Source organism: Eurosta solidaginis, chromosome 4 (genome assembly GCF_040869045.1).
Source record: "Eurosta solidaginis isolate ZX-2024a chromosome 4, ASM4086904v1, whole genome shotgun sequence".
In the NCBI taxonomy this organism is placed as follows: Eukaryota; Metazoa; Arthropoda; class Insecta; order Diptera; family Tephritidae; genus Eurosta; species Eurosta solidaginis.
In genome coordinates this window covers 10,390,333-10,405,333 of record NC_090322.1, presented here as the reverse complement: position 1 = coordinate 10,405,333, position 15,001 = coordinate 10,390,333, and the positions used below count along the sequence as shown (strand labels likewise).

Sequence of the window (15,001 nt, the reverse complement as noted above, 5' to 3'; positions counted from 1 at the left end):
GTGGTTATGGTCAGATTTCGCCCATTTTTTATACCAAGAAAAAGTGAGCTCAGGTAAGTACGTGGGCTAAGTTTAGTAAAGATATATCGGATTTTGCTCAAGTTATTGTGTTAATGGCCGAGCGGAAGGACAGACGGTGGACTGTGTATAAAAACTGGGCGTGGCTTCCATCGATTTCGCCCATTTTCACAGAGAACAGTTACCGTCATAGAATCTATGCTCCTACCAAATTTGAGAAGGATTGGTAAATTTTTGTTCGACTTATGGCAATAAAAGTATTTTAGACAAACTAAATGAAAATGGGCGGAGCAACGCCCATTTTGAAATTTTCTTTTAGTTTTGTATTTTGTTGCATCATATCATTACTGGAGTTGAATGTTGACTTAATTTACTTATATACAGTAAAGATATTAAATTTTTTGTTAAAATTTGAATTTAAAAAATTTTTTTTTTAAAAAGTGGGCGTGTTCTTAATCCAATTTTGCTAATTTTTATTTAGCACATATAGAGTAATAGTAGTAACGTTCCTGCCAAATTTCATCATGATATCTTCAACGACTGCCAAATTACAGCTTGCAAAACTTTTAAATTACCTTCTTGTAAAAGTGGGCGGGGCCACGCCCATTGTCCAAAATCTTACTAATTTTCTATTCTGCGTCATAACGTCAACCTATCTACCAAGTTTCGTCGCTTTATCTGTCTTTTGTAATGAGTTATCGCACTTTTTCGGTTTTTCGAAATTTTCGATATCGAAAAAGTGGGCGTGGTTATAGTCCGATATCGTTCATTTTAAATAGCGATCTGAGATGAGTGCTCAGGAATCTACATACCAAATTTCATCAAGATAACTCAAAATTTACTCAAGTTATCGTGTTAACGGACGGACGGACGGACGGACGGACGGACGGACGGACGGACGGACGGACGGACGGACGGACATGGCTCAATCAAATTTTTTTTCGATCCTGATTATTTTGATATATGGAAGTCTATATCTATCTCGATTCCTTTATATATGTACAACCAACCGTTATCCAATCAAACTTAATATACTCTGTGAGCTCTGCTCAACTGAGTATAAATAGAAGAGAAATGCGCGCAGCAAAACTCGTGAATAACAAAAATACAACAACAATGAAGATCTCTAAATAGCAGTTAGATAAAAAGGTTCCAGCAGCAGCTGAAACACAGCTAAATCTTTCACACAAAAACTAGTATCAAATAAAAATGCTCAAATCACCAGCGACAACTCGTCGGCGAGGCTCCAAGTGGTACATTTCGTCCCTAAACGCTTCACTGCTATTTCTACTATCAATCCTCGTGCCACAAGCGCACCAGTACACCAATACAAATCAAAGCATTGTGAACAACACAAGAACCCAAGCACTAGCGGATGCTGCGAGCTCGTCAAGCCATTTTGTGCCACATCGTTTCTCTAGCAGCAATAATATCACAATACTGCATGAAGTGCACGAAATCCCAACCGAGCGACCATTCGTACTAAATACACACGAAGTGCTACCCATAAAGCCACTTAAGAAGAAACCCTACACGCTGCTTGACAAGACAATCTTCCCCGAATATGAGAAACCGCGACAACTCAAGGAGTATGAACTACATCCGGTCACATTTGATTTCAATTTAAGCGATTTAGAGGATTTAGAACATGAGACGGTGAAGAAGGGTGATCTTAGCGCTGAGGAAAAACATTTACTGCGCAGCGCAGATGATGTTGGACTAAGTTACAATGATCATGTGCCCTTTCCGGGTTTTACAGGGGATGTAGGATTGGAAGGTGTGCATGTGCCCGAAATAAGAATCTTTACCACAGAGAGCACTCCAGCTAGCACAACAGTACCCACTGTAATTACGACACCAAATGTTGTAGCCACCATAAGTCCGCACATCTTTAAAGTGCAAAAGAATAAAACCCTGAAGAAAGGCCGTGAACTATTAAAGCAAGGAGACGAAACGCTGAAAACTGCGGGTAACAATTTTAATAGTATTAGCCATTATTTCGGTGTGGATGCAACGGCGGAAGAAGCCAACGCCACAGCTGCTAGTCTGCAGAATGCGAATTACTTTCAAATCATTACAAATTTGTATGATCACTTCTATTGGCAGGCATCGGAAATACGCACCAAAGTGACAACTGCTTGTGGACTAGAAATGCAGGCGTACTTGACGGGCTTGCATGGAAGTTTCAATTGGGCGCAAAAGGGTAAGTTCATCATTTATGCTTGATCATTTAAACTATTCTCAGAGTTATGACAGAGAAAGATGTTGAGCACGAGGCGGTAGGACGGCAGAACAACATTAGGTTGGTCTCATCGGATCTCACTAGGACGGGTTCTATGTTTCTGCCGGACTATAATTTCATATGTACTAAACAAAGGTATTTCGTATTCCCTTTAAAGAGAATGCTACTAGATTAAAATCCTATGGTTAAAAAACAGAAAAGAGCTTCTTTAATCCCTAAATGGATTGCTATATGGAGTAAGCTTCTTAATCGTCTCTGAGAGCAATATCGGCCTTTAAATGCTACAGCACTGTTGGGTAAAGCTTTGAGCTATTCGAGATCACGTCTTTCTCTCTAGGTTATCATGCACCTGGAATTTGAATCTATAAGAAAAGTGGCTTCGGAAATTCCGCCAGAGTTTCTCTTCAATAAGGCCTACGAAATCCAAAGGAGTCAAATTTGTATTCCAGGAAAAGTTGAACCTTCAGAAGGACTCTGTACGACTTGGCAAAATTTTCAGCAGCAACACTTGCGTCGACACCTACCAATCATATCAATCCTCCCTGTAACGAAATTGAGGGTTTGCAGGACGATCTTTTGCTCAACATTCTAAGAAATCTTAACATTTCCGAGTATCGCAAACGTTCCATCTCACAAGAAGGAAAAGTATTTCCTCATAAGACCAAACAGTTACAGCAAGCATTCCAGGTTATTTGTAGTATCTATTAGAAGGGGTAATCTTTCGGGAGTACAGCGGTTTTTATGGTAGTGGTTCCAATATTCTATGGTTACAGGAACCTTCTATATTAAGGCTCGCCAGTCTGTTGTTGTGTTAATAGTGATTCGCCCTTTTCAATGGTTCGACCACTCACTTTATTTGATGTCCTCTAACGTCCAAGGAAACTAGCAGTTTTAACAGGAGTGGACCCTGGGGCTGTTAGAGGCGCAGGTTCCACATTACAATTAAAAAGATGGTTGATGTTGATGGTTGATTCTAGACAAGTAAGAGCTTAACCGACCACAGTATCCAGAACGAAGTTGCACCAGGTTGACTTGTTGTCTCCCTTGGTAGTTTGATTTTTTCTTCTGCCAGGGTGGAATAGTGTATATAGATAACGGGTTTCGCCGGGTGCGACCTAGCAAAGGCGGTTACCGATTCTGTGTTGATTTTACCCAGAACCTCGTTATGCTTTTCTGGATCAAACGTCTGTGTGGGCAGGTGTCGGATCTTATCATAGTGCTTACAGAGATATTCACTTAACCCTCCTGCAGGCAGGGTTAGATCAAGCAGTTGTTTGTTAGGGTGTCCAGGTTTGTGACAATTAAGCAAAAACTGTGTGTTCAGCATTTAGTTTTGCTCTTTAATGTTGAGCTCTTTTGCCTCACAGTGAAAACTTTTGGAGCTGAGGTTACATTTCTTAGCAAAATAAGCAATAGACCTTAGGCTAAAGTGTAAAAGCAAACTCTTAGAAAGGAATAGGAACTGCCTAGGACTAACTGATTATTTTATTAAAAACTTTTCCATCACAGCCTATGACGCCTCTGGGCGCTATCGTGGCCAATTATTCTTCGGCAATGACAAATGGTTGGGGCAAAAAACATTTTGCTATGAACTTAACCGTCAGCTAAATCCGGATGAGCGTAAACATTTCGAATTTGAATTCTATGCATCTCTCGTAGCGTTGCGCTTAGCGATGCCGCAGAAGTTGGTGAGTATATTTTAACTTCCAATATTGAAACCACTTCAGAGCGGAAGGCTTACACTTCAGCTCAGGGATAAAGAGAAATTTAATTATTATATTTATTTACTTTGTCCCTTTATTTCTACACCTCTCTCTTTCCTTTCTCTCTTACTATTTTTACCTTTCCCTTGCTTGCTTTCAATTTATTTCCTTTTCTCATCTATCTATTCATATTCTCTTTCACCTCTCACTTCCTCTTTATCACTTTATCACGTTTCAACACTCTACGCATCTCTCTCTAGATCGTCAACCTGCAATTGGGCGAATGCCTTCCACGTTCTTGCAATGCTCACGACGTCCACGCCATACTCACACTAGATCCTCATGCTAAAATGCTGATCGCACTTAATAGCCATCCAAATCAACACAATCAAAGCGTCGGTCACAGCAACAACAGCAATAGCAATCACACCATCATTCGGGTGCTCCACGTGCGCTCTGTGCCAGGCCCTTTCAACTATTCCCGTGAGATCAAATTTCAAATACTTTTGTGAGTTCCTCTCGTGAAATAAATAAAAAATTCCATTTTTATAAACAAATTTTTCTTTTTCAGAAGTATTCTACTCGCACTCATAGTACTCGTCATCACAGCCACTTGGTATCAAGCGAAATTGAATCAAGAGAAACTCAGCGCACCGCACATTGCAGCGATCAGCGCAAAAGTTGATGCTGTCATGGCTGCCGTCGTTGCAGGCGGTATTGCGACTGCGGATAGTACAGTCGGTAGCTACACAAAAAATGCTAGTCTACGCAGCATTAAATCAAACACGGCGTCACCAACCTTCGAAGTCTATCAGATGAACACACTGAATGAGAATAATAATGTTCTCGATATTGAGGCTGATGTGAATGGTAATAAACCGGCGAATAACGGTAATGGAACCCATGCTAATAAGCATAGCAATGGCGGAGCAACTTCAAAAACGAGTGCAAGTGTTAGTAGCAGCAGTGGCAGCAATGGTGATAGCGTGCGGCACATTCACGGTGAATTATCTGTGGCGGATGTGGATAAAGCGCATTCGGCGGATTATCGGTTGGAGGCAGGCAGCAGTGTAGGTGCGGCCAGTGTTTATAAAGGAGAAAAGAAATTGGGTGCGTATGGATAGTGTTCGGAGAAATACTTCGTGAGCTATGCAGAGTTATTAAAATATTCCAATAATTTTTTGCAGGTTTACCCGAGCAATTCTTGCTTTGTTTCGCATTTCAAACGAACGCGGGCACCATCCTTAATATGACGGAGAATAAAGAGGTAATTGAACATATAGTATGTAGTACAACCGCAGGTCCCTAGACTATATTGTAACGAATTTGCTGCAAATCCTCTTATTTGCCCTTTTGCTAGGTTCGTATCGCTAAACTGTTGAATAAATAACTCCAATATGTAATAATGGAAAAATGGCCTTTATTAAAATACTTCACAATAACACTCAAACTGTGCAACGAATAGCTTAATAACCAAACTGACTTTCAAAATAATACTGCTATTGCTCGCTAGATATCGTCTTAGTCATAACTGCTTGACAGCTCAAATCAAACTGAATTCCTTCTTACTCGCCTGCCCCGCTTTTATAGTTTACGCTGCATACTTCTAGTCTCTTCGATTTCCAGAACTTACTAGTTAGTTTCGCTACAAAATCGCCAGCCACAACTACGTGCACAAATTATTGCTCTCTCTTGTGACAACTCAGATAAGATATATGCATGTGTCTGTGCATTGCCGCTCCGCTGCTCGTATACGTACATATGTGTAGACGCAATTATTTATTCGTTTTATTTATTCGTAGATACATAATGATTGAATTATTGATGTGAATGTTTGTAGTTTACAGTCTCTCGCGCATACATAGGCGCATAAGTAAATGCATCTGTGTGTGACATCTTTCGGCTGCCTTATATATGTGTATACATGATTTGATTATTGACGTAAATACTGCTTATCGTGGCCTTAGCATCGCCTTAGTGATGGTATAACTTAGCGATGCTAATATCCGTGACAATATTTATTTGCAGAATCACATTAAGATTAAAAATTTCCCGGACAGGAAATTCGTTTTTTAAGAATTTTTGGGAGAAAAAACTATTTTTTGAATCTATTTGACTAGATATTATTTTCATATACACTGTTCTAAAAATTTCCTCTTTTGGGAAATTTCTTAAATTTACATTATATTTACATAAAAATTCTTTCAAGTAATTTGTGTGAAGAATGTCACTAAAATTTAAAATTTCCCCTACAGGAAATTTGTTATTTAAAGCTTTTTGCGATTGAAAACTATTTTTGAGCCCTTTTTGCAAAAGATTATGTTCACATAAAACTGTTTTACAAATTTCCCTTTTTGGTAAATATCTGAAACCACATTATATTCACATAAAAATACTTTCAAACTTTTGGGAAATTTTTTCAAAACATTTCAGTACAAATAGTGCACGCATTGCCTTAAATTTTGAAGTGTTAAATTTTTTGTGGAATTATTTGACCTTTTTGTAACTACATATGTATGTATATACGTATTTTCATGCTTCTTTTACTTACCTTTTTGAAGCAACAAACATCCTGCGTTCATGGATTACGAGTCTTCTCGGTAATGTGGACCATAATGGTGCATACATATTTGCAAATGTTTACCATCGGCGAAAATCGGGTAAGTACATACATCATTTCCGAAATCCATTCTTTCCACTATTGTTCTAACACCAATTAATTTTTTCAGTATCAACGCAGCATTGTGGAACGTTCCTTTTGGTATCAATTCGTCGGCAATGCCACCTTTTCGGTCGATACATTTTTCTTCATCAGCGGTTTCCTTGTGACATTGCTCTATTTGAAACAGGAGAACAAATATCCCGATGATCCAAAGCAATTTTTACGTCGCAGCGCAAAAGATACTGGGGTTATATTGCTTTACCGTTATTTACGTCTGACGCCAGCTTACTTATTTGTGATATTGTTAAATGACTTTGCATTGCGGTAAGTAGACATGTGTTTCGGGATTATCTAGTTCAGCCAAAAAGTTTAATTCGGCAATAAATTCACGACACCGAAAGTCCACTGGGTATGTCAAATTAGCTCCTAGATGTTAGGTTCTGCAATCTTACATATTTTAGATGGCATAGCCAGGCTCAAAATAAGCGTTTTCTTTTTTCAATTATTACTGGATCATCTTAGACTTAGAGCTCTACATTCGAAAAAGATTGACGGCAAATGGGCGCACACTTAAATTTTCAATCCGTGAAATCCATCTCGCTTTCTTGTGGGATTGTAAACTTATTTCAAACTTCTGGTCCATATTGAACACAGTCTATTCTTTGGACTCTCTGAAAACGAGAGAAGTGGTATAAATAAAAAAATTTTGAGTTATTTAGTAGTGAACCTTCCTACTTTGGGGCGTTTTTTTTTTTTCTTCATTTCGTTCACGCCTAAATCAGACTTGACGTAATCGATTTTGAGTTAATTAATCCGAAATACCTTCGGGAGTGCTTTATGTCGCCTTTTGAAGAGCTTACTGATCCGCTTCGTCCTTCTACAGTGGAACCGAAGATAATAACGGTGTTTATGTAGTTCATTTTTAAGAGGAACCCGAAATTTTCTCTGGGTTGAAGGTATTCTGCTTCGTTTGCTCTTTCCACGTCAAAAATCAGTTTTTTTCCTTTCATTTTCTTTTATCATTGACTCACTTCTCCGCTGTGTTGCACTTTACTTACAATCGTTTCAGCCAAACCTTTGACAACTCCGTCTTCCAGCCGAATGTGCCAGCTGACACTTGCAGTCGTTTTTGGTGGCGCAACATACTCTACATCAATAATTTCTATCCACTCAGTGAAATTTGCATGATTTGGAGTTGGTATATGGCTAATGATATGCAATTCTTTGTAATGGCTTCCATACTGCTAGTGCTATCTACAAGGTAAATACAAAAGATTAGTTCAATATACATATTTAATAAACATTGCATACTTTTAGGTATTTCAAAACTGCTGCTCTTATACTTAGCTCATTTTTGTTTACTTCATGGGGTGTTACCGGCATTATTTCGCTGCACTACTGTTATACGCATAAAGTGGCACAACCTTTTGAATCCTTTGATTTTCTGTACGATAAGCCATGGCAGCGTGTTGGCACTTATATAATGGGTATGTGTCGCATACTTTTAGGCGCCAAAGCTGATAGTATAAATATTTATCGCATTTGCAGGCATGCTAGTCGGTTTTATTATTTATAAAGTCAAAAAGCCACCGCAACTTAGCGCACGCACAAATAATCTGCTGTGGTATGGCAGCTGGTCGCTGCTGGCGCTCATAATTTTCGGTGTATGGAATGGTGAATTAGGGCGCGTGACGACGGCATTTTATGTAAGCGTGGGCCATACCGGTGAGTTGTGGAATACACAATTTTTTGCTTTTTATCATGGATTTTATCTGATTTACTTTTTACACAGCTTTCGGCGTCGGTCTCATTTGGATCGTTTTAGCCTGCTGTTGGGATATTGCACCTACAGTTAATAGTATACTATCATATCGTGGTCTTTGGCCTTTATCACGTCTCACTTACTGCACCTATCTTATCCATCCAGTTATTATGTTGATTACTTCATTTCGTATGACTGGCATCGTTCATTTGAATAATCTTTTTGTCATGACTATTTTTCTGGGGAATGCAGTCGCTTCGTTTGGTGTGGCATTTTTAATTTCTATTCTCTTTGAAGCGCCAGTCATAAGAATATTGAAGATTTTGTTTCGTAAATAGTAAAAGTTATAGTTGTTTTTGTATTTAAGTATTCATATGTATATATGTACATATAATCGTTATTTTAAGATAAGACATTTGAAAGATGATAGGACAGATTAGTCAACCACAATTCTATAAACATTCAGCCGATATAGGATGATGTTCCACTCTTTATGTAGGTACAAATTATTCCACTTGTGAATTTCGGGTCTAGATTTTTCCGTAATTTGTATTTGTACTTTGTTATTATATTCCATTTCCTGTAGTTTGTAAATACATATTTACTTTAAGAATTTTATTAAATCTAGTGATTCCATTCTCTGTAATTATTATTAGAATATGGTTTTTGGTTAAAAGAAAGTGACATTTAGTTTTTTGTAATACTCCGTATTTGTAAATTTTTATTAGATAATTGAAGCGTGAAAAAATAATAAACGAAATAAAACAAACGCACTCCTAATAAGCACTATTTTAATTTAAAAAATTTCAATTTAACTAATAAAAAATTTAATGTATTTCTAATAATGTATTTCTGTTGCGATTAAGAGATATACGAAATTTCCCACAAATTTCCCTTTTAGGAAAATTGTTAATAACCATATCTTATGTTAACTAAAAATCAATACGTTTCTTTAGGAAGACTTCTTAAAAATAAGTAAATTTCGAAAATTTACCATTTAGTTTGATTAACCGTAAATATCCCAATTATTTTGCTACTATTTATATCAAATTTTGTTAATCCAATTAAGAAGAACAGTTTTATTCTTAAGGCCGAGTCGAGTGCACTCTCTGTGCATTTGTGATTCTATTCATATTTGGAGATAAAATCATAACGTAGCACTGAAGCGCGATAAACATCACCTGCAACAGCATTAGGCTTACCCTCCGTGCGTCCGGGCATATGAATTAAAACATCAGCTCCAACAATACTTTGTAAACGGCTGCTCATCTGTGAAATTTGATATGTTAAAAGAAAGAATTTCAAATATTAGAACAATGTTCAATGCTTACTTGACTACCAGTAACGGAGGCATACAAGCGCCCATTTTTGCTAGTCACTGAGGCGCGCATGTATTCGGGGCGTGGATCCAGCGGAATACTATCGTTTTGCAGCTAGAGGGGGAAACAAAGGAAAAATGTTAGTAAATAGTAAAAGTATCTGCTTGTGAAATTATTTTTATTTCTTTTATAAAGTACCTAGAGTGAGCAGTGTGATGCGTACTGATACAATTATGAGACACAAATTTTCTAATTTACTTATTATTTTAATACTTACAATAACCGACAACGAAGCCAACTCGCATTTATCGCGCTCCCAGCCAGCGCACCAACGTATTGCTGGCAATACAAACAAATGAAATGTAACGAAAGCGGATACCGGATTGCCTGGAAGACCAAAGAAGTAATGCTCAGCTTTTGAAGCAAACGTCATCGGTTTCCTAATGCAAACACACAAAAATTTAAAACAATTACTTAAAGTTTTTATATATCATTGCACATCTTACCCTGGCTTCACGTTTACACGGCCAAAATTAAGCGTGAACCCCAAATCTTGCAGCGCCGGTTTAATATAGTCTTTATCGCCCATTGAAACTCCGCCACTGCAGATGATAAAATCAACCTTCTTGAACAGCTCGACTATTTTGCTTTTTACAATATCGAATCTATAAAATTTTATATAAAAATAAGTAGATATTTTAATTAATTGCTTGACATCGACATACTCATCACTAAGCACCACTTTTTGCGCGCATTCGAAACCAAAATAAACTAACAACTCTTCCAGCATTGTTGTGTTTGAATCATAGATTTTACCCATAACTGCCCGTTCATTTGGTGCCAGCAATTCGCTTCCGGTGGAGATAATACCAATTTTGGGTTTACGTATTGCAGATAAACTCTTACCCACAGAAGAGAGTATAGATTTGATGACAACAGCTGAATGATCTGCAGAGGGAAAAAGTTTGCTACCTCTGCATAGATCTAACCCAATCGGACTATGGGAAATTAAAAAAAAAAAAGAATGTATTTACTAACATGTATAGTTTTTTGAGTGTTTTTGTTGCAGCAGAATTGAATCCTGTTCACCGGCATTTTCTTAATTTCAACCGAGATTTAAACCACGAAATTGAGATTGGCTCGGACCAGTGTAGGTTTAATTTAAAATCTTCTTGATATCCTCTAACGAGAGTCCTAGAAAACTTGCTTTTACCTTAGGGTTGGACCAAAGAGATGTGGGTGTTAAAGGCGTTGGTTCCACATTGAAATTGAAATTGGATATGCAGTTGCCCTTATAAGATCATATCTTGGGGATAGGACTCAAGCAGTATGTATAGATGGTGAAAAGTCTGACTTCCTACATGTCTTAAGAGGCGTCCTTCAAGGCTCTATCCTGGGTCCTCTGTTATTTGTTCTGTACATCAATGACTTACCCGATGTCCTTAAGTATTGTAATGTTCATATCTACGCTGATGATGTGCAGTTGTTTACGTGTTGTCCTCGTGATCAAACTAGCTTGTGCATAAGTAACTTAAACCACGATTTGAATCAAATATTTTCATGGGCTGCTATGAATGGCTTATGTATAAACCCGAATAAGTCAAAATGTATTGTTATTCATAGAAGGACTTTTCCCACTAATGATTTAGAGAATGTAGTGTTCGACAATTCCGTTATAGAATACGTAGATACGGCGAAAAACTTAGGTGTAATTTTTAGCAAAACATTGACATGGAAAGACCATATTTTTAGAACGGTTGGAAAAGTTTATGGAATGCTTCGTACACTATGGTTAACACAGTATTTCGCGCCTTTGCACATAAGACTACTTCTCGCTAAAGCGTACTTAATACCTACGCTACTCCATGGTTGTGTGATTTACTCAAACTGTGACTATCTGTGCAAGAACAAACTAAATGTTGTTTACAACAACATTGCTAGATATGTTTATGGGTTGAAAAGAACGTATCACAACAGCTGAAATGTTGCTAAACATTTCCTTCGACAATCTTTTAAAAGTCAAAACACTGTCCTTCCTCCATAAGTTGATACACACGAAGGAACCTGACTATCTATATCGTAACCTTATTTTTCTGCAATCATCAAGATCGGTGCTTCTTCTTAAGCACATTAGATGCCGTACGCTAACCTCTGAGCGCCAATTCTTTGTTACTGCAATACGTCTTTGGAACTCCCTACCTACAAGTCTTCGACTCTTAAATAATGCTCTGCATTTCAAAAAAGAGCTAACATCATTTTTTAACGACTTTTAAACTGGATCTCAAATTGATGTTGTTAAAATGTTCATTTCTAAGTCCTTTTCCTTTCTCTGTGTCTTCTTTCTTCATTTGTTAAATACTATTCGATCTATAACCAGCCAAAGGTCACTACTGCTGTCTTTTAATATTTATTAATTACTTTTATTTAGTTTTAAGATTTACATTTAAATACATAAATATTTCACTATTATCCGTTATATTTAATTTAATTATTATTATAAATGTTCAATTTTTTATAGCTCATGCTATTCATGACTAACACTGTTAAATAATTTGTCAAAATTGTTGTGCTGGGAACAAATTTTCAAATAAATACATACATACATACATATAGTTCTATTATGCTACATATGCAACACAGTCCCGTACACTATTAAGAGCGGTTGTGGCCGTGTAACTCAGGACACACGAAGAAAGATTGTATTATTTTCCATGTTAGGCGCTGCTGTGCTCCAATAATATTTCATTTCATTTTTCGGACGAGAAAGTGGCACTTGCTTATTTGCCAGGACATGAAAGTTTTGTCCCAAATGTATGTTGGAGCGGTAGGGAATAGTGTTTGGAGGTGCTATCGTGGCACGTATTGAGACATACTAAAGAGAAAATCTGTTGGTGTGTTTTCCGCTCGAACCTGAAGGATTACGCTGTAATGGCCGGTGAACCTCGACCCAATCCCCAGCGGGTTAGAGTTCTGTTTCTTTAGCATCCGAGCCTCTGATCCCAAGTTCCTCATGGGTCTAGGGGATGGGAGGGCGTTTTGGCCAAGAAGGTTCCATGTGGTCATGCTAAATGGCTCCCGGGATGGTCGGGCTAGCACCTTAATGGTGATTGTTACCGGAACGTATCGGATCTATATCTGGTAGAGGACCACAAACATCGATAACACTCCCCAAAGCCTTCGGGGAGTCTCCTTATCGCTACAATAAAAACATCAATAACATAAATAACCCAGACCCCTTTTTACCGTACATCCAAATTCGCTTTTGGTTCTATCAAAATCTCCACTAAATCCTCTAAGCCAGTCTTTCCCGTCCTCAGCAATTTAGTGTCTTCTATTTGCACCACACAATCAGCGTAATCTGGCAGTGGTGCACCTGTGTTAATTTTATAGCATTCATCCTCTTGCAAATCATGCCGTATTATCTACAATAAAACAAGTTTATTAAAAGTTCTTAACAGCAAAAGAATAAATACACTACTCACCTCATCACCTGCCGAAATGTACCCCAGCACTTTTTTAGTGCCTGAGAAACCTGAAGATTTCATCGCATAACCATCTTTGACGGATGCGCGAAAGGGTGGTATATCCACAGGAGCCACAAAATCAGTTAGTACCTGCGCCACGTCGCGTTGTTGCTTTACAGTTTTAAATATAATCTTCAAAGCCTCTGACACTGGAATCATTGGATAAGGCGAATTTCTATCGCTGGCATCACCTTTGCCCGTCAGATGTGGACAAACATGCCCAATCGTCGGCACAGCACCACCACCTGCTTCCATTTCCGTGTGTATGCGTCGCACCACCGTCAAATTGTCAGCAATCAAATGAAGCGCATGCGGCAACAGGTCACTTACTGCTTCAAAACACTCAGTCACTGCCTTTTCGCTGCCTGGAAAGTTGAGTATTAACGTGCTACCAGCAATGCCGCATACACCACGACTCAAGGCGGCAAATTTTGTCTTTTGCAATGATACTTGAGCAATGTACTGCGCAAGTTGCGGGCATTCTTTATCCAATAGGGGCTTAGTGGCTTCTGGTGTGACATCGCGTGGCGCAAAACCGGTGCCACCTGTAGTAATAATTACGCTTACTCTAGGCGTTTTTTGTGCAACGAGTTCACGTAATTTGGCGCTAATGTGTTCACGCTCGTCTGGCAAAATAGCTGCTCCAATGTTGGCATTTTGGAAGGCATCGCTTATGAGTGTTGCCAAACGTGGACCACTGCGATCTTTACTTGCATCCTGGCTGCAAGTGTCACTTACTGTGTGAAGAGATTTTAAATTTTAGGAATGCTCAAGCTGACTTAAATCAGTGGAAAACTTACTTGTTAATACAACGAAAACAATTTCACCAGACATCTGTAGGCTATTACGATTGTGTTTGCAATGCCTCAACAAATATTTGAACTAGCCAAAATTATACGCAAACCCTTGTTTAAAATAAAAAACCAAGATCAGTGTTCGAACTTATACGCTACCATGGTAGAATAAAAATGGTGTAGATTTCACCACGGGTTGCGTTTCTAGTATATCTAGCAAGGTTTGTTAGAAACTTGATAAAGTAGTGGTTTTTGGAACCGCATAAAAGCCGCCTTTTCCGGGAGTGAATCATTTTTTATTTCCTCGAAACCTTGGCTCTGTGGACTTTTGTCGCTCGTTAGGACAACCAGCGGTAATAGTCTAGTTGAGGGGTCGACTGCTAATACGCTACCAAAAATATCGAGTGAGGTGTCAAAAGACGCGTATTAATCTCGAGAACAATAATCCGAAGGCGGAAAAGAAAAATTGTATCTCTGTCTGGAGATATTTGCAGTTGAAGTTGGCGATTTCCATGTGGTTGTTGTTGTGTTAGTACCCACAAAAAAATTTTTGCATCACCGTGGCGGTAGCCACGGTTATACCACACACCCGGACTTGGCATGGCGTAGCCCAGGGTTATTTTTTATAAGCGCGGCCGAAGGCCGCCAACGCAGAAAGGTGTTCTGCGCAAAAATTCTATGGATCCGACCCACGGTTTCGGAGGTACCCGCGGGTCTTTTTTCGGTTTTTTGTTAATATCTGTTGAACGCGTTAAAATTTTTATTTTCCGCCTTCGGATTATTAATACTGATATCAAGATGCGTCGTTTGACACCTCTCTCGATATTTTTGGTAGTGTATTAGCAGTCGACCCCTCAACTAGACTATTACCCAAGCAGCCTCTACCGCAGATATATTATAAGCTGGATTTACATAGAACGCTTTTTGTCGAGTCCAAACGAAGAAAGCGACTAGGCGTTTAATTATTATCTTATGCC

The 15,001-nt window shown here is 38.4% G+C and overlaps 2 protein-coding genes and 1 long non-coding RNA gene across 5 annotated transcripts in view; 1 reads left to right on the top strand and 2 right to left on the bottom strand.

Moving 5' to 3' along the window:
• LOC137248997 (uncharacterized) overlaps nt 1–7,238 on the bottom strand; it is a 178,099-nt gene extending 170,861 nt beyond the window's left edge. Inside the window, exon 1 of the long non-coding RNA XR_010952232.1 lies at nt 6,515–7,238. This is a non-coding gene — a long non-coding RNA (uncharacterized lncRNA). The remainder of the gene's footprint in view (nt 1–6,514) is intronic.
• LOC137248995 (uncharacterized) lies at nt 1,090–10,082 on the top strand. 2 transcript variants are annotated; one of them, XM_067780041.1, is made up of 11 exons: nt 1,090–2,221; nt 3,770–3,948; nt 4,224–4,471; nt 4,538–5,073; nt 5,151–5,230; nt 6,525–6,623; nt 6,693–6,949; nt 7,695–7,886; nt 7,943–8,112; nt 8,174–8,350; nt 8,418–10,082. In XM_067780041.1, exons 1-11 carry the CDS (start codon nt 1,228–1,230, stop codon nt 8,723–8,725), a joined length of 3,240 nt encoding a protein of 1,079 aa, XP_067636142.1. In that variant the 5' UTR covers nt 1,090–1,227; the 3' UTR covers nt 8,726–10,082. The 2 variants fall into 2 exon arrangements, with proteins under 2 accessions (XP_067636142.1, XP_067636141.1); XM_067780040.1 differs by having other exon boundaries at nt 4,535–5,073.
• On the bottom strand, nt 8,738–14,169 carry cin (Molybdenum cofactor synthesis protein cinnamon). 2 transcript variants are annotated; one of them, XR_010952231.1, is made up of 9 exons: nt 14,031–14,169; nt 13,189–13,967; nt 12,950–13,128; nt 10,432–10,704; nt 10,213–10,371; nt 9,984–10,146; nt 9,719–9,820; nt 9,382–9,656; nt 8,738–8,967 (listed from the first exon to the last, which is right to left on the bottom strand). XR_010952231.1 is itself a non-coding variant. In XM_067780042.1 (8 exons), the coding sequence occupies exons 1-8, from the start codon at nt 14,062–14,064 to the stop codon at nt 9,513–9,515; spliced, it is 1,833 nt and encodes a 610-aa protein (XP_067636143.1). In that variant the 5' UTR covers nt 14,065–14,169; the 3' UTR covers nt 9,109–9,512. The 2 variants fall into 2 exon arrangements, 1 of the variants encoding a protein (XP_067636143.1); XM_067780042.1 differs by lacking the exon at nt 8,738–8,967 and having other exon boundaries at nt 9,109–9,656.
• Between the last annotated feature and the right edge of the window lie 832 nt (nt 14,170–15,001).